The sequence below is a fragment of the Schistocerca americana genome, chromosome 2, assembly GCF_021461395.2.
Source record: "Schistocerca americana isolate TAMUIC-IGC-003095 chromosome 2, iqSchAmer2.1, whole genome shotgun sequence".
In the NCBI taxonomy this organism is placed as follows: Eukaryota; Metazoa; Arthropoda; class Insecta; order Orthoptera; family Acrididae; genus Schistocerca; species Schistocerca americana.
In genome coordinates this window covers 962,154,973-962,180,194 of record NC_060120.1, presented here as the reverse complement: position 1 = coordinate 962,180,194, position 25,222 = coordinate 962,154,973, and the positions used below count along the sequence as shown (strand labels likewise).

At 37.6% G+C, this 25,222-nt stretch overlaps 1 protein-coding gene across 2 annotated transcripts in view; it reads right to left on the bottom strand.

The window, feature by feature from the left end:
- Positions 1-1,083: 1,083 nt before the first annotated feature.
- Positions 1,084-25,222, bottom strand: part of LOC124596201 (calpain-5-like) — a 288,416-nt gene continuing 264,277 nt past the window's right edge. For both annotated transcript variants that reach the window (XM_047135248.1, XM_047135246.1), the window contains exons 13-14: positions 15,259-15,395; positions 1,084-2,381 (exon numbers count right to left, since the gene is read on the bottom strand). In XM_047135248.1, the coding sequence (XP_046991204.1) occupies positions 2,196-2,381; positions 15,259-15,395 (323 nt within the window). In that variant the 3' untranslated portion in view covers positions 1,084-2,195. The remainder of the gene's footprint in view (positions 2,382-15,258; positions 15,396-25,222) is intronic.

The following is a 25,222-nucleotide window of genomic DNA, read 5'->3' as shown; positions in this document are numbered from 1 at the left end:
CTGTAAAGTAGACATGTTATGTTGCAGACAAGCACAATTAAAAGACACAATTTAATTTGGCCTGTCTGCAACTTTACATGTCTTCTTTGCAGTAAGTAGCACTCTATCATTTCCTACCGTTAATCACATGATCTAACAACACACTAAGGCAAGAGAACATTTCTTTTTAGTTTCTCTGCTAGTGATCAGATTAACTGTGAACTTAGTCTTCGGTCTGTGAATTACTACAGATACACAGTCATAAATTTAATTTTTATGCTTAATTTTATATTATTGTGCACTTTGCACATCATATGCTAAATAAATAAAATATGTAGTGATAATTAGCTACTTTGAGAGACAGTGAGTGAGAGTATAAAGGTAGGCCAATATCTGAAAAATGGAAAAGCAAGAAGCTAGAGAGAATGGAGCACAGAAACAAAACCATAAAAAATCTAGAAATGTGAGGCAATGCCTCCACTTTTTAAGTGAATGATAAGATGAGAGAGAATTTTAGGGTGTAATCATTTTTCACACACAATAAATCAGAGGATGAATATTATACTCCAATGTAGGTACTATACAAAATCACAACTTTCTAAGGTTTATTTTCCACTTTCAGTATACATGACAATGTGTGAAGTGGGATGAACTGGGCAGAGTCCAATCCATTTGAGGCTGTAAAATACGCTGCAGTAATATTGAGTAGTGGCTAAACATGTAGCAGGACATCATACACAGATTATGGAGAGGACTTACGCAATGTTATTCTCTTACAGTTGTGGTGCATGATGGTTTTAGACAATCTCATCAAGATCAAAAGATGCTTGTAAATGTTTTTGTATAGGAGATGTGACAGTGTCCTTGTGTCAAAAGTGAACTGTCATGCAATATCTCACTTCACTTTTTTATATTGTCTTTTCTTACCTATTATTCAGAATGCTCTTCTGTTATCCCCCCCTCCTCTGCATCAGTTGATGTTGGTGTTTTCTATCCTCTGGCCACTCTTTCCCCAACATGAAACTCATTATTTCATTACTTTAATATCTGACTCTCTCTTCCACAGAGTAAGTTTAGCTATTCAATTCCATTACTTTATGCAAAATCTCAATGTTTTTCCTCTATATTATCTTATTCCTTTTACATAAAATTTCTATAATTTTCACATCACTATTTCCATATCTAATGTCTGCTGATTGTCATTTTAATGTGACTTGTTGTACACTGAGGAAGGCTCAGTAACAGGAATAAAATTACTGGGAAAAATAACAACACACATATTCAGTCTCCTAAAAGAAGCGCTGTTACTACAATAACACACTTGAGGCAAGAATTATTTATATCTATATATAACATTTTCCTTCCATATATTAATGCAACATGTATGTATAATTCTCAACTTCATCAGATAAGTTGTACAAACTGACATCAGTTTTTAGATCTTCCTCCTAAGCATATCGCACAAGTTCTAAAACTAACTGTAACAAAAGCCACAGTTTGGATACTAGTAACCTTTAAGCTACATAGAGTCATAAATTTCATTATCTTTGTTCATTATTTCAGATATATCAGTGAGTCACATTCAAAAATATATCGAATAGGGAATTTTACAGATACAGGTACATAAAAATTGTAATTAACACAAAGAATTGAGAACTGATATCAGCTGAACAAGCTAAATTCAGTTATTTTTTGAACGCACTTTCACCATAATCAGATGAATGGTAAGATGAAAATGTGATAGGCTGGAAACACACCAGACAGAAGTAGTTTCTTATCTAAATATTGGTAAACATGAATATTCCGAACAATTAATTGCATGTTTTTTTACTGTTGTGAAAAGGGCATTTACCACCAGACTTACCACTATATTAACCCTTCAGCTAAGTATGACATATCGTCATACTGGAGATGATTGTGGTTGAAAAGTTTTCAAAAATATTTATTGAGAGGCACAGCATTTTGTGATTGTGCATATGAAATACAGACAGTTGTCTTATGATGATACAATTACAGCTAACTGATAACAATGAATTTAGCTTTGTAGTCATTACACACTTAAAAAGCATTTCTAAGGGAAATGTTTTGCATAGGAGATAAACTCAACACTCTTTCTCTCTCAGACACACACACACACACACACACACACACACACACACAGTTATCTTTGGTCATTAGAGGAATTAGCATCACTTTTAAGCTATGGAAAGGCACAATTAAACCATCATTAAATTGTCATTGGTGAATATTTCAAGCATTAGTGAGCCCTTTGTTGGTTGTCCTTCATTCTTTCCTTTTCCCATTAAATCAACAGTAATAGGGCTTGGATGCTGATTCACTGGGGCTGGTAACTTGACTTGTCCCATGAAGTTATCTGGTAAACATGAGTTATGATTGAAGACCTGAAAAAGAAGGCCAGTGAAGTTTACACCAATGAAATGCTGCATATTACATCTTACAAAAAACAGTCTAATACATGTTTAAAATACTCCAAAGAATAAAGTATGTCCAAGATTACAGGTGTCAAAAGGCATTTTATATAGCAGAATAAAAATAGTTTATGCAGAATGAAGCTGTACATTTCATTGCCTATTTTTCACATTATGAATATCCTACAAACTATTACAAAAGAAGTTTTATGTTCATAACTTAAGAAATTTAAATTTTAACAACAAAAGTAATTACAACTTTGAAGTTATGTAAGAACCATTTTATTAGTGACTAGAGTTTTGGTGCAATCAAGCCAAATATTTGTATAGTGACTTTCTTCATCAACATGACAGTAAAAGAAGAAAAGCAAAGAAACACCGAAAACCAGTGTTTGTAAACATTCATCATCTTTGTCTCCCCTCATCTTCACAACAGATTGGGTGATGTGGCCTTCTTTTCAACCTTCCTCAATATATTCCTCTTATCCTTCTGAAGACAGGAACTATTAGTTCCAAAACCTAAGATAGTGTATGCACTTTTATATCTGCCTCTCAGCAGTACTGACATTTCTCTAGAAAGTATGTACTGACCAGCAATGCTGTCTTACTATTATTTGTCTAAGAAACTGCTAACATTCTCTTCAGTGAGTCACTATCATAATTTTCCACTTAATATCAAATAAATAAACAATGTTGTCAAGGGGAATGATTGGTTTTGAATGAGGAGACCATTGCCAAAAATTTCTTAGGAGCACAATTAATTATATAGTATGAATTTTATTTTGCACTCATAAATGTTCAAAAATACACAATACATCATTGGTAGACAGCAGCCTTGACTCAATTATTGAAAGATTATCAGAAACCAATACAAACAATAAACTGCTTGAATTTCAAATTGGACCTATCTGGCACATGTACACTCAAACAAAGTAAAATCTAGAAGTATTATGATGTATGTAAATAACTGTGCAAAATGAACAGGTTTTTTTACTTTGCTGAATTTCTGTTATCTTCTACTCTAGTGACCTGAAGATGAACACTGGAGCATCAGTTTGTCACACTGAGAAAGTGAAAATGTTTGAGTTCTGACAAAGCACATCTTCCATTAGGGGTGACAACAACACAGTTAAATGGATTTACTACTCTAATAGATAGACTTACAAGTTGGAGTTCTTTCTGTCTCAAGAAGGGGAAGCAAAGCCCTTCAAGAGTTTTTAGAGTGTTGATAAATGAATCTTTACATAATATATTATTAAATCATTAAATTCTATCTGATGGCTGTCCTGTGATAAACTACAACTATGCAATGATTTGATTTTGTCTTGATCTAACTGACTGTGGGCACACCAAGAAGATAATGTGTTTCACTTTCCAATTAGACACCATTTCTTACTGTTCTGATACTGAGATTAGAGAAGTATGATAGTGTGAATGTTCCAGAAGAATATGAAGCCACAATAAAACAGCAATTTGGTGTACTGAGTGACAAAATTTGAATTTTGTAGTAGTAGTAGTAGTAGTAGCAGAGTAGTAGCTTTATTCACCCGTAGATCTCTTTTTACAAGGATATAGGACCTGCCAAAGTATTTACAAATTTAGATCAATTTAAAATAAGCTAACTTGTATACACATATATTTATAGACATCTAGTTAGAGACAATCATTAGATTTACTCCTGGTATACAATACTTTTTTTTACAAATAACTCATTAAATAATGTAATGCCACACTGTTCACTCATATCTCACTATCAGTCACTGCACACACTATACACACATTAGTTCATAACACTTCACTCACTCTACACACACACACACACACACACACACACACACACACTGGTGATCTCTGGGCCATTTTCTGTACCGCAACTTCCCATTTGCTACCCTGATAAACTGAGTCAGCATCTCTCCATAATGAGAGAGATGTTGAGCTCAGAAAGAGGAAGAGGTGTTAGTATTGTGCTATGCATAGCTTGGGGGTAAGTATTTCTAGAAAGGACAAAAGAAGGAAAAAACATAAAGTGAAGGTGTTATGTGGTATGTTGGATATTTTATAATAATAATAATAATAATAATAATAATAATTATTATTATTATTAATTATTACAATTATTTATTTGTATAACATTTTTTTATCAAACCCCTACTATGTTTTAGCTAAGTAATCCTTCAATGTATAAAATGTATTGCATAACAGATACTTTTTAGCTGCCTTTTTACATAAGTGTATTTTTGCAATTACTTTAATCACTTTTGGTAATTTATTGTACAGTTTTATTCCTTGGTAGAAAATGCTGTTTTGAGTTTTATGTTTATTTTTTCTTGGTAACTGTAAATTGAGTCTATCTCTTATTGCGTGGTCATGGACAGATCTGTTTGTGCTGTTATTACCAATGTTATTTTTGATGGGTAAAACTGACTGGTGAATGTATTCACACGGAGCAGTTAAAATCCCCAGTGTTTTGAACAGATCTTTACAATGAACTTGACTAGTGTTTTTGGTTATTACTCTTATTGCTCTTTTCTGGAGTTTGAAAACTGTGTTCATATTTTGTGCATTTTATCCCCAAAAAAGAATGCCATAGCCAAGAACTGAGTGTACATATGAATAATATGTAACTAACAGACACTGCATGTTACACACTGATGATAGGATTCTAAGAGCATAACATACTAATGACATTCTGTTTGCAAGTACCTTTGTGTGTTCACACCACTTCAACTGAGAATCAATTTTCAATCCTAGAAATTTTGCATTTGTTACATAGTCTATAGAGATGCCATCTACATTTAATTCAACATTGTCATTTTTCCTCTTCAAACTGAAATTAATGGCGTTAGTGTTCTTTATGTTCAATGTCACTTTATTGCTTATTGACCAATCGTGAACTTCCTTGAGAGTTTCATTTGCTTTCTTGGCGAGGAGTTCTCGTTTTCTCAGTGACCATAATATTGCTGACATCAGTGAAGACAATTTTTTCACCATGAGTAACACTACTGGGAAAGTGCATGATGTATATCAGGAATAGTATTGGTCCTAATATTCTACCTTGCAGAACCCCTATATTAATGTATTTTGGGTCTGATAAGTGTTTTACTAAATGTTTAGATCTATTTGAAGTATGTGTTATCTCTACTCTTTGTACCCTATCTGTTAGGTATGATTGAAACCAGTCATTAGCTACCCCTCTTATTCCTGTTTTTGTTGTTGTTGTCTTCAGTCCAGAGACTGGTTTGCTGCAGCTCTCCATGCCACTCTATCCTGTGCAAGCTACTTCATCTCCCAGTACTTACTGCCACCTACATCCTTCTGAATCTGCTTAGTGAACTCATCTCTTGGTTTCCCTCTATGATTTTTACCCTCAACGCTGCTGTCCAATACTAAATTGGTGATCCCTTGAAGCCTCAGAATATGTCCTACCAACCAATCCCTTCTTCTAGTCAAGTTGTGCCACAAATTTCTCTTCTCCCCAATTCTATTCAATACCACCTCATCAGTTATGTGATCTATCCATCTAATTTTCAGCATTCTTCTGTAGCACCACATTTCGAAAGCTTCTAGTCTCTTCTTGTCTAAACTATTTATCGCTACGTTTCACTTCCACACATGGCTACACTCCATACAAATAGTTTTAGAAACGACTTCTTGACACTTAAATCTATACTCGATGTTAACAAATTTCTCTTCTTCAGAAACACTTTCCTTGCCATTGCCAGTCTACATTATACAACCTCTCTACTTTGACCATAATAAGTTTTTTGCTCTCCAAATAGCAAAACTAATTTACTACTTTAAGCGTCTCATTTCCTAATCTAATTCCCTCAGCATCACCTGATTTAATTTGACTACATTCCATTATCCTTGTTTTGCTTTTGTTGATGTTCATCTTATATCCTCCTTTCAAGACACTGTCCATTCCGTTCAGCTGCTCTTCCAGGTCCTTTGCTATCTCTAACAGAATTACAATGTCATCGGCGAACCTCAAAGTTTTTATTTCTTCTCCATGGATTTCAATTCCTACTCCGAATTTTCCTTTTGTTTCCTTTACTGCTTGCTCAATATACAGATTGAATAACATTGGAGATAGGCTACAACCCTGTCTCACTCCCTTCCCAACCACTGTTTCCCTTTCATGCCCCTCAACTCTTATAACTGCTATCTGGTTTCTGTATAAATTGTAAATAGCCTTTCGGTCCATGTATTTCACCCCTGCCACCTTCAGAATTTGAAAGAGAGTATTCCAGTCAACATTGTCAAAAGCTTTCTCTAAGTCTACAAATGCTAGAAACGTACGTTTGCCTTTCCTTAATATATTTTCTAAGATAAGTCATAGGGTCAGTATTGCCACACGTGTTCCAACATTTCTAGTGAATCCAAACTGATTCCCCGATTTCAGCTTCTACCAGTTTTTTCATTTGTCTGTAAAGAATTCATGTTAGTATTTTGCAGCCATGGTTTATTAAACTGATAGTTCAGTAATTTTCACATCTGTCAACACCTGCTTTCTTTGGGATTTGAATTATTATATTCTTCTTGAAGTCTGAGGTTATTTCGCCTGTCTCATACATCTTGCTCACCAGATGGTAGAGTTTTGTCAGGGCTGGCTCTCCTAAGGCTGTCAGTAGTTCTAATGGAATGTTGTCTACTTCCGGGGCCTTGTTTCAACTTAGGTCTTTCAGTGCTCTGTCAAACTCTTCACACAGTAGCACATCTCCCATTTCATCTTCATCCACATCCTCTTCCATTTCCATAATACTGTCCTCAAAAACATCGCCCTTGTACAGACCCTCTATATACTCCTTCCACTTTTCTGCTTTCCCTTCTTTGCTTAGAACTGGGTTTCCATCTGAGCTCTTGATATTCATGCAAATGGTTCTCTTTTCTCCAAAGGTCTCTCTAATTTTCCTGTAGGCAGTATCTGTCTTACCCCTAGTGAATTACACCTCTACATCCTTACATTTGTCCTCTAGCAATCCCTGCTTAGACATTTTGCACTTCCTGTCGATCTCATTTTTGAGATGTTTATATTCCTTTTTGCCTGCTTCATTTTTGTATTTTCTCCTTTCCTCAGTTAAAGTCGACATCTCTTCTGTTATCCAAGAATTTCTATTAGCCCTCGCCTTTTTACCTACTTGATTCTCCGCTGCCTTCACTGTTTCATCTCTCAAAGCTACCCATTCTTCTTCTACTGTATTTCTTTCCCCCTTTCCTTTCAATCATTCCCTAATGCTCTCCCCAAAACTCTCTACAACCTCTGGTTCTGTCAATTTATCCAGGTCCCATCTCCTTAAATACCCACCTTTTTTCAGTTTTTTCAGTTTTAATCTACAGTTCACAACCAATAGATTGTTGTCAGAGTCCACATCTGTCCCTTGAAATGTCTTACAATTTAAAACCTGGTTCCTAAATCTCTGTCTTACCATTATATAATCTATCTGAAACCTTCCAGTACCTCCAGGCTTCTTTCATGATTCCTGAACCAAGAGTTAGCTATGATTAAGTTATGATCTGTGCAAATTTCTAGCAGGCGGCTTCCTCTTTCATTCCTTACCTCCATTCCATATTCACACACTACGTTTCCTTCTCTTCCTTTTCCTACTATCAAATTCCATTCACCCATGACTATCAAATTTTCATCTCCCTTCCTATCTGAATAATTTCTTTTATCTCATCATACATTTCATCAATCTCTTCGTCATCTGCGGAGCTAGTTGGCATGTAAACTTGAACTACTGTGGTAGGCGTGGGCTTCATATTTATCTTGGCCATAATAATGCGTTCAGTATGGTGTTCATAGTAGCTTACCCACACTCCTATATTTTTATTTATTATTAAACCTACTCCTGCATTACCCCTATTTGATTTTGTATTTATAACCCTGTATTCACCTGACCAGAAGTCTTGTTCCTCCTGCCACCGAACTTCACTAATTCCCACTATAACTAACTTTAACCTATCCATTTCCCTTTTTCAATTTTCTAACCTACCTGCCCAATTTAGGGATCTGACACTCCACGCTCCGACCCGTAGAATGCCAGTTTTCTTTCTCCTGATAACGTCATCCTGAGTAGTCCCCGCCTGGAAATCTGAATGGGGGACTATTTTACCCAAGAGGACGCCATCATCATTTAACCATACAGTAAAGCTGCAAGACCTCGGGAAAAATTAAGGCTGTAGTTTCCCCTTGGTTTCAGCCGTTCGCAGTACCAGCACAGTAAGGCTGTTTTGGTTAGTGTTACAAGGCCAGATCAGTCAATCATCCAGACGGTTGCCCCTGCAACTACTGAAAAGACTGCTGCCCCTCTTCAGGAACCACAAATTTGTCTGGCCTCTCAACAGATACCCCTCTGTTGTGGTTGCCCCTACAGTATGGCTATCTGTATCGCTGAGGCATGCAAGCCTCCCCACCAACAGCAAGGTCCATGGTCTTTGGGGGGGGGGGGGGGTCTCTTATTCCTAATGCTTCTAATTTATTTAATAGAATCTTGCAGTCGACTGTATCAGACGCCTTAGAAAGATGCAAAAATATGCCTGTGACACACTCATCTTTATCAAGAGCATCAAGTACAACTTTTGTGAATTCTATTATGGCTGACTCCGTATTTTGCCACTTCGGAAACCAAATTGTGATGCGCTTAAAAGATTGTATTTATTTAGGTAATTGATTAATCTGTCTTTCATAATTGCTTCTATTATTTTTGAGAATGCTGACAGCAGAGAAATGGACTGTTAATTTTCTATGTCTTCTGCATTACCTTTTTTAAGCAACGGTACAAGTCTTGCCTGTTTTAACTGCTCTGGAAATGTCCCTTATGTGAAGGATTCATTTATTATATTTGTTAAGGGGCCTTGTGTAACCACTATGCATTGTTTCAGTACACACACTGGTACTTCATCTAAGCTACAGACTTTTTATTTTGTAGTTTTTGAACAGTTTTATTGACTTCATTCTCTGTGGTTGGAAGTAACATCATTGTATTTAGTGCAACATTATTTACAGGTATTATATTTGTTTGGGGGAACTTTTGCTGTAACTTCTCTGCAATACTTGAAAAATGCTGGTTTACATAGTTTGCTGAGTGTTGTGGACCATTTTATTACCTTACCTCTCCCCATTTCCATTTTTTTGACATCCCAGACTGATTTGCTGTTATTCTCTGCTTTATATATTATTTTGTCATTAAATGACTTTTTTGGAGCAATCAGCACCTTCCTATAGCTCTTTTTGTATCTATGATAGAAATTTAAGAATTATGGATCATTGCAAATCTTTTTCATGGAACTGAGGTGTTTAAGTGTTTGGGAGGACTTCTTAATACCTGCTGTTATCCATCTGTATTTGTGAGATGTTGATACAGACATGCATACTTTTGGAAATGCCTTTTCAAAGTTCAACTTAAACAATGTGGAAAATTTAGAGAATTTCATATTCACATTGGTTTCCTTATAAACTTCATCCCATCTTTGTGTTTCTAGTTCTTTTGAAAAATCTTTTATTTTGATTTCTTATAGATGTAATTTGTAGGCTTGTAGTTTATGGAATGATTCGATGCCTGATTTTACTGTTGTTATTTGACAGAGATGGTATGATAGTCTGGGATCTTTTACAGCTACATCACATTTTTCCCTGTCCATATTTGTGGCCACATGGACAATTACTGATGCAGTCATTGTAGTAAGCCTTGTTGCACTATTGACCAATAGGGACATGCCAAAACTTTGAAGGATGTTTGTGAAGGTGCTGCTGGATTCATTTATGATATTGGTGTTGATGTTAATGTCCCCACACAGAATTATGTTGACCTTTGTACTTGAGACTATATCTAGAACTTCTGTTAACTATACACACACAAAATGATTAATTTCTTGGTGATATCATGCCATGTTAATTCAATAGATGATATTTCAAAGTGTTTGTCTTCACTTACTGTACTAAGGTCATGTCTTGATTTGAACTGTGTTCCTTTGCTGATATAAATGCATGATCCTCCACCCCTTGAAGTAGTTCTGCAGTAAGAGTTTGCCTTTTCATAGAGTGATAATGCTGCATGTTGGATTTCTGTGTCTCTACACCAGTGCTCAGTAATACAAACTACTGTGCAGTTCAAAGATTGGAGCTCAACTTCTAATAGTTGTATTTTATTTTTTATTGATTGCATGTTTTGATGGAGGATTGTTAAGTCTGTGAAATGCCCCACGTTACTCTTTCCAATGATTTGTTTTTCTTTGTGAGATCTGGTATATGTGATATTTGAGGTGTTAAAATCTGTCTTGTGAGTGATTGTTTCAGTATTTTTTAAAGTGCTGGAGATACTCTCTAAGCAGGGAAACCTGTTGTCTGGATTCATCCTAAAAACACCTACTTTTCCTACCTCTTACAACAGGTATTTGACAATGTGTTACCCCCTATACTTTCATGAATCAGCTGTACTAATCTTCCTTTCCCAGTCCTGTTTAGGTGTAGGTGATGCCTAGTGAAACCCCGTGTGTTGATAGTCCCGACGGGCACCAGAGAAACATGAGCAAAGTTGGCTGTCCTCAGAGCCATCCCTAACCCCACATTGATTCGCCTCACAGCTCCATCAAGGTGTGGTCGATCATGACGCCAGAACAGCTCAACAAAGTGTACATTGGAGCCATGAGTCAGGGAAGCTATCTTGTCCAGGTCACCACCTATGTCATATGTCCCATCCCTGTCCAAACTGTTTTCCGCCCCACCCACTATCACTACATGGTCCTCTTTTCGTAAAGTCCTTACATAAAGACCCTAGGTCCTCTATCACATGACTTAGCCCTGCATTTGGCTTGAAGGTATTGGTGGCCTCGTACGCTTCCCCTAAACTTTCCTGTAACTGAGGGCCTACACCTCACCCATGGCTACTACCTAGCAGCAGCATTTTCTCCTTCCTAAGACTTTGTACACTCCTAGGGTTCTTGGCCTCGGTTGAAGTGTGCTGCACATTTCCTGCTGCTCGTTCCACCTGAGGATCTTCTCCACTTAACTCTGGCAGTGGTAGATACCTGCTTTTGGTGTTGATGATAAAACTGTCAGATTGCGTTCTCTTTCTTCCTATCCTCCTACCATCTGCCAGTTCCCAACCACCCTCCTCCTCCCTATCTCCCTTGATCCTTATGAGTTCCTTCCTTGCTTCCTCCAGCTGTGCCTGAAGGGCACAGATTTTCCTTTCCTGTTCCCCAACCAAAATGTTCCTATCACATACTCTCTGCTGTTCCAGGAGAGAGCCTCTACTGTTCTCCTAACGTTCTCCCCACTACATCCCCTCCAGTGAAAATATTTCCTACAAGATTGGCAACAAATCCCTCTACTTACTACTCTATAATAGCTCCCACATTTTTCACTCGTGGTCAGTTTCGAAAGAATAATTAAGTTTAAAGAATGTTTTAAATTTGTCAAGGACGCAAGATTGGCTGTGTGTAAACAAAAAATGACACAAAGGTTTTATGTGTGATGGTTGTTGTTTTTGTGCTGATTTAGAGATACAATGACAGAAGAATGAATTTGGAATTAATTTGCTTTTAGAGAATTTATGTTATCAGGTGTGTTTGGTCAGGTTTTTAAACATTTATAATTCAGAAAATTTAGGCCTAGATCGCATCTATCTAACTAGTAAGCAATACAAAATGTGTTACTTAAATATGATTTAGAAGCATTTAATTACACTTTTATTGTGACAATAGACACTGATGAAACTAGTAGATGTCTTTTTTAAACAAATTTTACACTATCAAGAAAACTTGAATACAATTTTCCGTGTTTATGCCACGCAAAATTTTGGGTTATGTCATGATTATCGGGACTTCAGCTTCAAGAACAAGCACTGCTGGGATGTTAATATTCAGTTTTGTGACACGAATGAACACTACAGCATGTATACAAAACAAAGAAAATTTAAATTTGACACTATTTCCTCTTAAATAAGTTATTTTAGTGGACGAAGAAAAAAACTTGTGGTCTCACTCGGCAGCCATCTTGGTTACAAGATTATTGTAAGAAAAGTTCTCTAGGCAAGGAGTCACTAGGGGAGACTGCTGCTGTCCAATAGAAAGTTAAATTTATTCTACGTAAATACCTGTATATGTAATTTCAGCATGAGTCACAATACAATCCATTAGGGTGAATGGGGATAGGCAGAGGGTGTGCAGTGGTTACACACAATATCCAGTAATAGAGCATGATCTACAACACAACAGTTGTGACTTCAGTGCCCGTTTCACCAAATATGCCATTGGTATTATTCCCCCAGACACTGGTTTCTCTGAATTCAACATGTGGGAACTGGCATTACAACATGTCCTCGGTTCTCACCACCCACCTGGTCTTAATTTACCTCAATTTCTTTGATCTCAGCATTTCTTCTAAGTAACAATTCCTTTCTTCATACGCACTGAGTTTTCTATATCTTTCATTTTCTGACCTGTCCATTTTCCCTGCAATGCCCCCCCCCCCCCCCCCCCCCCCACCTCCCACTTCTATCGCATACACTGTACTTAGCTTTCTGCTCTTATTAACTTGTGCACAATGTTTTGGCAGTAATATCTGTCTTGCATATTACCTTATATTTGAAATGGGCCTACCTTCCCATCCCTATCTGAAATTCCTTTCAACATTCTCTGAAGTGGTCAATTTGGCTCAAAATTTTATCTTTCTGGACTTTATACTGTTATGTCTATACCCAGTGCCAACAGAAAACTGCCATTTAAAAAATTAGTACAAATGAGCTTACTATCTCAGATTAAAGTTCACACTAAAATGCTACCAATTTCTATTAGCAATTAAGGGGAGCAAACCATTTGTTAATAATCCAATTCTGGAATTTCATGCTTTGAACTGTGCAATCATGTTGCACCACATATTCCTGAAAAGTTACTTCTGTCCGATTTCTGAAAATCTGTGATGTTTATTCATTATGATTATTTAAAATGATAGCTCTGCTTGAGTGCAAACTGAAATACTCTTAACAATATTTTATTCAAAGTGATTTGTTTATAATTAACTAAAATGTAATTTAAATTGTTGTATTGTAAAATTCATTGAAATGGTACATGAAATTAAGCAAACTTTCCCAAACTGAATATCGGTTCATGTAGGGCAATATGTGGCCCATTTTTTGATGTAACTAACTAAAATCATCTAATGACTTTTAATTGTTATTTTGTAAATCTTACATTTAACAATGTATTCAATTGTTTACATTTATATAAAAGGAAGTGGTGCATGAGCCACGGGAGCAGTTAGAGTGAGAAAGAGGCAATGAGAGAGACTGGAGGCTGTCAGATGAGAAATGTATATTCCACCAATGTAAATGCTAATTAGTCACAATATAAGACAAGAAAAGTGACATACTTTCTGTTTTATTTAAAAATTAGTACATCAGCAACATTGAATGCTGAGACTTTCTGGAGCAACAAACCCTGAGGATATCAAAGTTGAGTATCTCATTATATGGATCAGTTAAGTTACTACGTGAAATTTCATTAACTGTAATTGAAATTTTCTAGTTTTCACCTATCTTCATACTTGTGAATGGCAGGTGTCCAAACTATTATGTTGCTCTGATGGTATGGTTGAGAATTCACTATTACCACCATCTACTTATAGACAGAACTACTGAAACTGTATATTTTATTCTTACTCAGCGTCAGTGGTAATTAAAATGCTCCCCTCCTTTCACAAATTTAAGTGTGGCATTTTATCTTCAACCTTTAAGCTCTCAAGTGTTCAAATCTTGTCCTGTGCAGTCCCCAACAACTAATTTTTCCCTCTCATCCCATCAAGTGTATCTCCCATGACCTGGGGTTCTCGGCAACTTTTCCAAATTATCCCCATTTCCTAAACCTCACCAGTCCTTTTCCTTCACCCCTCTCCCTTCCCCTTCAACCCTGCTGCCAGAAGAATGAGCCACTGGCCCCAAAAAGTTTGTAAATTTGAATACCTTTATGTGTGTGTTCTCTTGCTGTCACTGGTGATAGATTTTTTTAATCCCTCCAGTTACATTATATAATCAACTTCTGAGTATGTGTGCTGTGACCTGTGGTTGACAATCGCTTGCATTGGGGCAGTTTTCAGGAGACATGAGCATTTGTGGACTTGATGCTTTGAAGTGAAATATCAGTGCAACAGAAAGTATTACAGTAAATAATACTACACAACTGACTGAATATTTGCTTCATGCTAATGTTGTGCCGATTACAGTCATCTTTGTAGTGACAACTGTGTAAAGCCTTATGAACACAAACTAAATGTCATGCAGTTTTTGTGAACTGTACATCTCAGGGCTAGATATACCTATATACCAAAAATTGTATCTATAACTCAAAATTAATAGTGGAAAAAAACTGTCCTTAAAACACTGTAACAATTACAGTTATCTAATGAAAATGTGAACACTCAGTATTTTCACACATTTTTTCTGGTGCAGTAGACTACCAATTTTACCAGAGGCTTCTGTGAATGATTTCAAAGTGTGCCTTTCCCCCAATCTTGTAGGCATCAGTTAACTATAGGAACGCATGCTGTTGGTGGAAGTGGAGCAAGCAGGAAACAAGTGGCTGAGTATGTCACAGCAGAAGAGCTGTGTGGATATTGAAGGCATCTTTTTGTATGTCTGTATGAGCACAGTCATTCATTATCGTAAGAAAATGAAATGCCTACAGTCATCCTTATGATCTTATTTATTGTGTAGCTACCAGTTTTGGCACTTCAATGTACCATTCATTATAGCAAGTGTATATGTGTGTAGTCACCATTCAACAGCATTCTTTATAGCATTTGTACAATGTATTCAGCTTGTTTTCAATTGAGATGCTTACAACACAGAATTACCTTGATTATTACAGGTTCATCAACAGAGCTGCGATAGAAGACAAAAGTAGAATTCCATGTGGGATTCAAGGAATTTTTTTCCATGTGTGTCTTTGCTTTCTTGCCTTCACTTTTCACCATGCAGTAGGCATCACATGCTGCAGTAAATAATAAAAGCATTATTATAAAAGTACATCATTCCTTTACAAATTTAAGTGTATGAATACAATACATATGTGAATGTATGCTTTCCTGGCGTATAAAGCCGGCAAAGAGTTATCGGGCTTCCAGCCGGTTCAAATGGCTCTGAGCACTATGGGACTTAACATCTATGGTCATCAGTCCCCTAGAACTTAGAACTACTTAAACCTAACTAACCAAAGGACATCATACAACACCCAGTCATCATGAGGCAGAGAAAATCCCTGACACCGGCGTGAATCGAACCCGGGCGCGGGAAGCGAGAACGCTACCGCACGACCAGCTTCCAGCTGGGTGGCGGTGTCTTCAAACTGCGACGTTTCAATGAGTGACATACTCGTCATCTTCTGGCGAAAAGCCAAGACTTTGCAAATGCCAGTCCCTTTATACCTGCGGCGTGCCCCCACACCACCTGGCCGCGGGAGGCTGGGTCCAGAGGAGCCGGCGGGTGGGCTGGAGGGGGAAACGGGTGCACCGTTCATGTCTCCGTCAGAGCATTCTGGTCACATCTCGTGAGCTGGACGGTTCTTGGTGCAATCCTGGTGTATTGCGGCTAATGCTGGATTCCAGGCCGCGCTCAGTTGATAACCTTCGTCACTGTTCACAAGATTCTCATGGACACGTATTTCTATTGATTCTTTAATGACGCTGTCCCAAAAGCTCCTGGCTCGGCACAGCACCCTGGCGTTCTCGAAATCAAAGGTGTGGTTATCTTTGATGCTATGTTCAGCTATAGCAGATTTCTCTATCTGTCCAAGTCGGACATGCCTGATGTGTTCCTCACACCTTTTCGAGATGCAGCACTGCGTTTGTCCAATGTAATGTACACCACATTCGCAGGCAATGCTGTATATACCAGGTGTGTTGAATTTGAGTGGGTCTTTAGCTGAGCCCAGCAGCTCTTTTGTCTTCAGCGGTGGTCGGAAGACGGTATTTATGTTTGATTTACTCAGCAGCCTACCGATTTTGGCTGATATGGGCCCCAAATATGGAAGAAAGGCGAGTCTCTTGTTAACTTCCTCTTCCTGAAATTTGTCAGCCTGTCTTCTCTTGAAGGCCCTACCAATCTGTGTTTCACTGTACCCGTTTTTCCGAAATACCTCTCTTAGGTGGTGTAAGTTGTCTGAGAGGCTTTCTTTGTCACAAATGACGCACACCCTATGTACCTACATAGTCAGTACTGAATGGCGTTGCGCCAGGTGGTGGCAGCTGGTTGCATGGAGGTACAGGTCTGTGTGTGTCTGCTTTCTATATAGTGAATGGCCCAGCGTGCCATCCGTTTCTTCCTGATCAGTATGTCCAGGAATGGAATACAGCCAGTCTCTTCTACTTCCATCGTGAAGGTGATATTCTCATGTATGCCATTTAGGTGGTCCATAAACTCCTCCAGTGCCTGCCTGCCATGCTGCCAAATCATGAAAGTGTCGTCCACATAGCGGAAGAAGTGCCTGGGTTTACGGTGAGCAGTTTGTAGTGCCACCTCCTCAAAGTGTTCCATATAAAGATTCACAATCCCTGGAGCAAGTGGAGATCCCATGGTCACTCCATACACTTGTTCATAATGCTCTCCATTGCACTTGAAGTAGGTGGTCGTAAGTGCATATTCAAAGAGCTTCACTGTTTCAGGCTTGAAGTGCTGATTAAGGAGTGCCAAGGCGTCTTGTAGAGGTACAAGTAGGTGATGTCGAAGCTCACGAGTAGGTCAACTCTCCGTATTCGGATGTCCTTCAGTATTCTTACGAAATCTGCGGAGTTTTTCACGTGATGACTGCAGTGTCCCAGCGGTTTTAATAGTGCCACCAGGTATTTGGCCAGTCCATAACTGTGCGAGTTAATAGTGCCCAGAATCGGCCGTAGAGGCACCCCATCTTTGTGAATCTTGGGCAATCCATATAGGTGCAGTGTCATTGGCCCTCTGGGACACAGCCATTTCTGCACTGCCTCTGGTAGATCTGAGTCCTTCAGTAGCGCCACGGTTTTCCTGGTCATCGCTGATGTAGGGTCCTTGTTGAGTTTCCTGTAGGCTGGGTCTTGCAGCAGAGAGCAGATTTTCTGTTGGTAGTCGACTGTGCGAATCAGCACCGTCGCATTTCCCTTGTCTGCTGGGAGGACCATGATGTCAGCATCATCCCTCAGTACGCGGATAGCCTCTCGCTCTGGCGCAGTTATGTTGGCTTTCGGGAGTCGTGACTTGTCGATGATCCTGCAGGTCTCCCTTTGGATCTGCTCAGCTTCCTCCTTGGGTAGGCCCCGGATTGCTTCCTCTACGCTGCTGATGATGTCCCATTTCGGTATGGTCCTTGGTACAGGTGCAAAGTTCAACCCTTTCGTGAGGACAGAGGTTGTGGCTGCATCTAGCACCTTATCTGTCAAATTTACAATAGCTCTGGTGCTATTTGCCACCCTCTGGGTCGACTGAGCTCCAGAGAGTCTGTCGAATTTGTCGATCTGTTTTGTGGCAACATGCCGTTTCTGCACATCACTGTCAACGTGAGAGCTGCAGTCAACCCACTCCCAAGTGTGTGCCAGTAATGCTTCTGCCATTTTCAGGTGACATGCGATCAGGATGCGTGCATTCTTGTCCAGTTCTTACCGTGTGTAGTGAATGCGTTCCCTGACAATGGCCATTCATGCTCACTGTAAAATACGTTTGGTTTTCTTCGTTTTCACAGGATGTCTTAATTCCACAAATCGTGGCAAGATGTTCTTGTCTCGGCAACGTTGGAGGAAAGCAATGAGCTGAGCAATTTGGCTTTCCTGTTGCGTTCTTTCTGCAGCAGATTGAAGCTGCAGAGCATCTCCCCCCCGTGAGGAACACACTGGGCATGTCCGACTTGCACAGATAGAGAAATCTGCTATAGCTAAACATAGCACCAAAGAAAACCACATCTTTGATTTCGAGAACACCAGGGTGCTCGGCTGAGCCGGGAGCTATTGGGACAGTGTCATTAAAGAATCAATAGAAATACGGGTCCGTGAGAATCTTGTGAACAGGGATGAAGGTTATCAACTGAGTGCAGCCTGGAATCCAGCATTAGCCGCAATATGCCAGGAACGCACCAAGAACCGTCCAGCTCACGAGACGCGACCGGAATGCTCTGACGGAGACAAGAACGGTGCACACACTTCCCCCTCCAGCCCGCCCGCCAGCTCCTCTGGACCCAGCCTCCCGTGGCCAGGTGGTGGGGGGCACACCACAGGTATAAAGGGACCAGCATCCGCAAAGTCTCGGCACTTCGCCAGAAGATGACGAGTACGTCACTCGTCGGAACCTCGCAGTTTGAAGACATCGCCACCCGGCAGGAAGCCTGAGAACTTTTCACCAACAATACATATGGTTTATTATTCTTGATTTACGTTGTGGTTTCTATATGTTATTTCAATATTTACAGTATGTTTCAATAACTAAATAACATCTGAGCTAAAATTCATAGTTACATTTGTTTTTAAGAACTGCTAAATGAGATAAATTCTAAAAACTATTTATAAAATGTTCTCCTTCAAACACTTCTGTTTAAAACAAAACTGTAACATTGTGCACCTGTTCTCCGTCTCATATAATGTTGCAGTTTATTTCATGGCACAACTGTGATCAACACTATCAGTATAATTTTTTAAAAATAATAACATGATTTTCAAATTATTGCGAAATACTCATGGTATCAAGGGGCAAATAAAAAAGCATGACAAATAAGAATTTAACACTAATGCTAAAAGTTGTCTTTTCAACAAAGAAAACACGAGGAAAAAGGTATGACCAAAGGTATGTTAAATTTCTTAAAAAGAGAGAAAAAATTAAAGGGGGTCCATTTCTTGAAAGGTCAAATACTTACCTCAGAAATGTTTGTGTCATTAGAAAACACTCAAATTATGTTTGCTTAGCGACTTCAAAATTGACACTACTCAATTTTTTCTTGTCAAATAGTTTTACATTTTTGCATAAAAGAAATGGACAAAAAAGTGCACATGACATCTGTGAAATTTATCATTGCTTTGTGAAATACTTAATAATAATACTTTTAAAAAAGAAATGACAGATAGAATTGACCATATATTTCACAAACACTTTGTAAAGGCTATACACAAACTGAAAAAGAAGATCAGAGAGTGCCTCAGATCAGCTAAGGATAAGAGAAACCCACTTGCAATGTTGGAAGTACATCATGTAGCATGTACATGTGGAAAAATCTATGTTTGAATGAACAGATGTTCCATGAATGCTACGAGGGTAATCCCAACAGTAAGGTCTCCTATTTTTTTATAACTACATAGACCTGTTTATTTCTACAATGGTTTACATCATTTTACAGCTTGAACATTTAGCTATTTTTTGACATAATCACCATTTCCGTCGATGCATTTTTGTAGATGCTGTGGCAGTTTTTGTATGCCCATGTCATACCAGATAGCTGCCATGCTGTTCAGAAAGTTACAAACATCTTCTTTCACCTTGTCATTGGAGCTGAATTGCTGGGACCACAATTAACACTGACAGGTACTGTGAGACTCTGAAAAAACTCAAATGGGTAATTCAGAACCGGAGAAGAGGAATGTTGAGGAAGGCCATGACAATGCTTGCCCGCACATCGCTCGGCAAACCGTTGCTTTCCTGCAACAGTTTCAGTGGAACATAATCACCCACCCACCCTATACTCCTGACTTGTTGCCCAGTGACTATCACCTGTTCCCTAGATTAAAAGAATATTTGGCCGGAAAGCAATTCAGCTCCGACGACGAGGTGAAAGAAGAGGTTCATAACTTTCTGAACAGCATGGCGACGAGCTGGTATGACATGGGCATACAAAAACTGCCACAGTGTCTACAAAAATTCATTGACAGAAATGGTGATTATGTTGAAAAATAGCTAAATTTTCAAGCTGTAAACTGCTGTAAACCATTGTAGAAATAAACAGTCTATGTACTTATAAAAAAAATAGGAGACCTTACTTTTGGGATTACCCTCGTACAATAATTGAATATGAATAGCACTGTAGGACATAACAGGTGAAAATATCAACCATGGCAGAGCACACACTGAGTGGTGCCAACCAAAGAATAAAATTCGCCGACATACAGACTATTGCTGTTTAGCAGAGTTACAATGTCCATTTGTTCTGGGAAGCTATTGGAATTCATAAGTTTGACAACAGCTTTAACAAGAAAGAAGAAGGCCTCAAGAATTCATATGCTGCAGTGAATGACCATTACTGGTAACAAATGGACAATCATAGTGGTAATGACCTGGGAAAAGCCCTCAGATGTTGGCATGTCAGGTGCATCCATCATCAGTAATGGAGGGTAAATCTTTAACAACGTCTGTCATTCATGCTGGTGAAGCATTGGAAAAATCACTAAACAAATGTTGGCTTAAGGTCCCCATATGAAAGCCAACACGCAATACATCACAAAAAAGCAGGTTGCAAACATAGAACATAGATTCTGCTTATATATTTGCCCCCAACAAAAGAAATATTTTGTGCACTGTTAAGTTTAATTACAATATAACCTACAGTTATTTAAAAAATGAGAGGCGGATACAGCATAATGGACTATTTGCAAATCATAAATAAAATTATAGAACAGAGTAAAGAGTCTAACTTTGCACTTTATTTGGCTTCATAGATTTTGACACAGTTTAGATGAAGTCTGTACTCACAGCACTTGAAAAACAACCTATGTTAGTGCACTGAAACGTGATGTACACATAATGCTACATCATCTATTCACTTTCACCAACAGTCCAAGAGAACATTACAGATTCTTAAATTGAGAAAATGAATAAGGAATACATGTTAATATAACATATGTGAATCAACTTCCTTTCATTGATGACTCTTGTAAAGGGACACCATCCTCTAGCATTACCTTTCTTTAACAGAAATAGAAAATGCCAGAAATATTTTTGAATTTTGTACAGGCGAACATTATCTCAGCTGTTTAACTAAATGAATGTCACATGACTTTTGTATATGATGTATTAAATTTCAGGCTAAAATGTATAAAAAGAAATTACTTTATTACAATCAATATGTATTAACACTGTATGTAAAGGTAAAATTCTTCTTCTTTTAGAAACATTTGAAATTACAAAATATTTGGCATGCTTAAAAATCCTATGATTAATTGCACAATCTGACGATATTTATTAAATTTATTTCTGGACTCATTTATAATATGATGATATAACTTGGTGAAGATTCTTCTTTTGTGGAGAAAGTTTGTAAACTCTTTTTGTTTTGTAAACTCTTTGGAATATTGTTAGTACCACAGAATTAGTCAGTAGTAGTGGGCATATGTCTAATGGAATCGAATGTGTTTTTAATTTTGGCAATAACAATGTAATTTTTTGTTTTATGGAAATGGAGATTGTAAAGACAAAGTGGTATAGAAGAATGTGACATAATAAAAACAAGTGCAAACAGAAATTACACAGGAGGCTTAGTTAATATTTATCATACCATCTGGAACCTATAAAGTTAAAAAATTTCAGCCTCATGACAAACTGCAGCCAGCAACAAGAAAAGTAAAAAACTTTATTTGACATCTTACTCCTCTCGAAGCTGATGAAATGAATCAATAATTTAGAAGAACGAAAATCAACTGGTGATGTGAGGGAGGGTAAGATTACAATTGTGGCATCATCCATGGTCAGTTGACTGATAATGAAGTTTTGTCTGTCACAGAAGAAGAAGAAAGGACAGTGATCTGCGTCAATTGAGTTTATACGAAATTCCAATCATGCGAAAAAAGAAACCGAGAGCTGCCCAGCAAATTCGTATCAACAGTGACAAGATACTGTCAACAGTTATGGACTGGATCAATTGAAAGAGGACTTTACAACTATGATGAGGGAAATCAAAAAGAAAAGATAAGTACAATCTATTTGTGAAATTAATTCTTTCTTTTTTGTGGACTCGTGTGATTGCTAACAAAATGAAAAGAGAGGAGGGTAGTAGTAATGAAGAAATGAAAGCTGTGGGACTGAGCCAGGACATGTTTGAACCAAGTAAAATCATAGTTAGCAAATAAACAGTAATAACTGATATTATGCAGTTGATTTTGGTAAAATTAGAGGAAATGAAGACAGATAACAATAGAAAATTTAGGGCAGTCAATGCATTTACTTAAACTTATGGATTAACTTTTTTCATGTTCTTAAACATTTTATTTTTATCTGCTATTACTTTTACATTGTAATTTCATGTACTGACATGTTCCATGACTTTGGAGATTTGCTCCTCAATTTGGTCCTACAGAACTTGACATGTAAATAAATACATAAATATAAAATCAGTTACCGGAAATATGAACTGAAAACAATAATAAAATGGACAGTGTACAATACCAAATACACCAACTTAGTAATCAGGTTACGGAGCTAAAACTGGGTTGTCAGAGAGATTAAAAAGTGTGATTGAAAAAGTCCATGTCTTACAAAATAAATTTATTGTTTGGAAAATGAATTTACTGCTGAGTCTGTGAATCAGAAGAAGAATGTTAATGATGTTAGAGCTGAACAGAAGACCGTAGTGGAAAAAATGGAACAGAACTTTAGTAGTTTAGATCAAAAAATTTTAAATGTTGAAAGCAGTATGTTAACTAATGTAAATGTTTCAGATCGAAAAATTTCAATAGTTCAGGAAAATTACATTCACAACAATTTGTATTCAAACAATGGTATTGCATGGTCCATCATACCAATCAAAAGTTTTCCATCATACAATTTACATCCAGTGGATTTTATTTACCGTTGTAGAGATAGTTTTGTGTCAGGCATGAGTGACGATAAAAAAAATTAAATTTATTAAAAGATGTCTTATTAAAAGATGTCTCGAAGGCGAAGCTCTGTCTAGGGTAAATCAAAATTTAAGTCAATGGGACACATCAGTTTTGAAAAGTTTTTAAATAAATTTTGGTTGGAAGCTGAACAGGGGAGAATTAAAAGTGAATTTCTGAATGGTCCTAATTATAGGATTAGGGACAGTACTCTCAAAGAGTTTCATAAGAACCAACTTAGGAAATTAACAAACTTAGACAAACCATTTGATAAAACGAGATTGATTGATGCACTCAAAAGGAGATTACCAGAAAGGTTGCAGTGGGATTTAGTACATGGACCTGACAATTGTCTTGAACAATTTTTATGGTATGTTGACAGGCTGGATAGGGCAGTAGAAAGAAGCATGTTCCACAATAATTGAAATGATAGAGTCACAGTGGCAAAAACTACAGAATCGAAGATGTGGTAACATCTATCAGGGTCAAAATGTTAATAGAGACAGAAAATTTGAACATCAGCAGAATAGGGATAATGGGGATAACCATGGGCAATTTAATAGGAGAAACAATCTAGAGGTAACTATCTGGGAAATGGCAGTCCACCTCAGTGGAGGTCCACAGCTCTGAGCGAGGAAACGCAACATGTACAGGACTCTCCCTTTACACTTGCAGTTAGACAATAATAACAGTGTTAATGATGTGGCACATGTATCTGATGTTGAACAGAATGAATATCAGATCACTCATTTATGTTTGGATCAAAAGTTTTGGGATACTATGTTTAATTATAGTAGGTGGCAATCACAAACTGGAACATGAGAGTAATGAGAATTTTGATGTAGTATCTACTAACGATTTCTTCTCTTGGTCAGTAAACAGTATTACTGTTAGCACACTGGACTTGCATTCGGGAGGACAATGGTTCAATCCCGTGTCCGGCCATCTTGATTTAGGTTTTCCGTGATTTCCCTAAATCGCTCCAGGCAAATGCCGGGATGGTTCCTTTGAAAGGGCACGTCCGACTTTCTTCCCCATCCTTCTCTAATACGATCTATTCCCCCAAACAACCCCCCAGTGTTACTGATGTATTTAAAACAGGTGATGACTTTGTTGGATCTGAATTAGGTGGTATTTTTGATGTACATGTAAATGAGAGTGTGAAATAACTTAGGTTGATACGTGGGAGACTGGTAGCTTATTGGAAATTAATGTAGATGAGATGTATGACTTTGATGGTGAAGAGACTTGTGTTGTTAATGATGTTGTTGATGAAGTAATTTTGGGAGAATATGATGATGGTGAGTATCAGGTATTTGTGGAGTTTAAGAATAATGAAGTTTAAGAGTTATTTGTGAATACAGGTAAGGTAAGTGATGTTGTGATGATGTAAGTGAGAGTCATGGAATACTCGTCCAGTCAAAGCAGTTTTTGATTAACGTCATGCAGAGTAGTGCTGCAAACAGTAAAGGTGAGTTATCTGCTATTACTTTTACATTGTAATTTCATGTACTGACATGTTCCATGACTTTGGAGATTTGCTCCTCAATTTGGTCCTACAGAACTTGACATGTAAATAAATACATAAATATAAAATCAGTTACCGGAAATATGAACTGAAAACAATAATAAAATGGACAGTGTACAATACCAAATACACCAACTTAGTAATCAGGTTACGGAGCTAAAACTGGGTTGTCAGAGAGATTAAAAAGTGTGATTGAAAAAGTCCATGTCTTACAAAATAAATTTATTGTTTGGAAAATGAATTTACTGCTGAGTCTGTGAATCAGAAGAAGAATGTTAATGATGTTAGAGCTGAACAGAAGACCGTAGTGGAAAAAATGGAACAGAACTTTAGTAGTTTAGATCAAAAAATTTTAAATGTTGAAAGCAGTATGTTAACTAATGTAAATGTTTCAGATCGAAAAATTTCAATAGTTCAGGAAAATTACATTCACAACAATTTGTATTCAAACAATGGTATTGCATGGTCCATCATACCAAT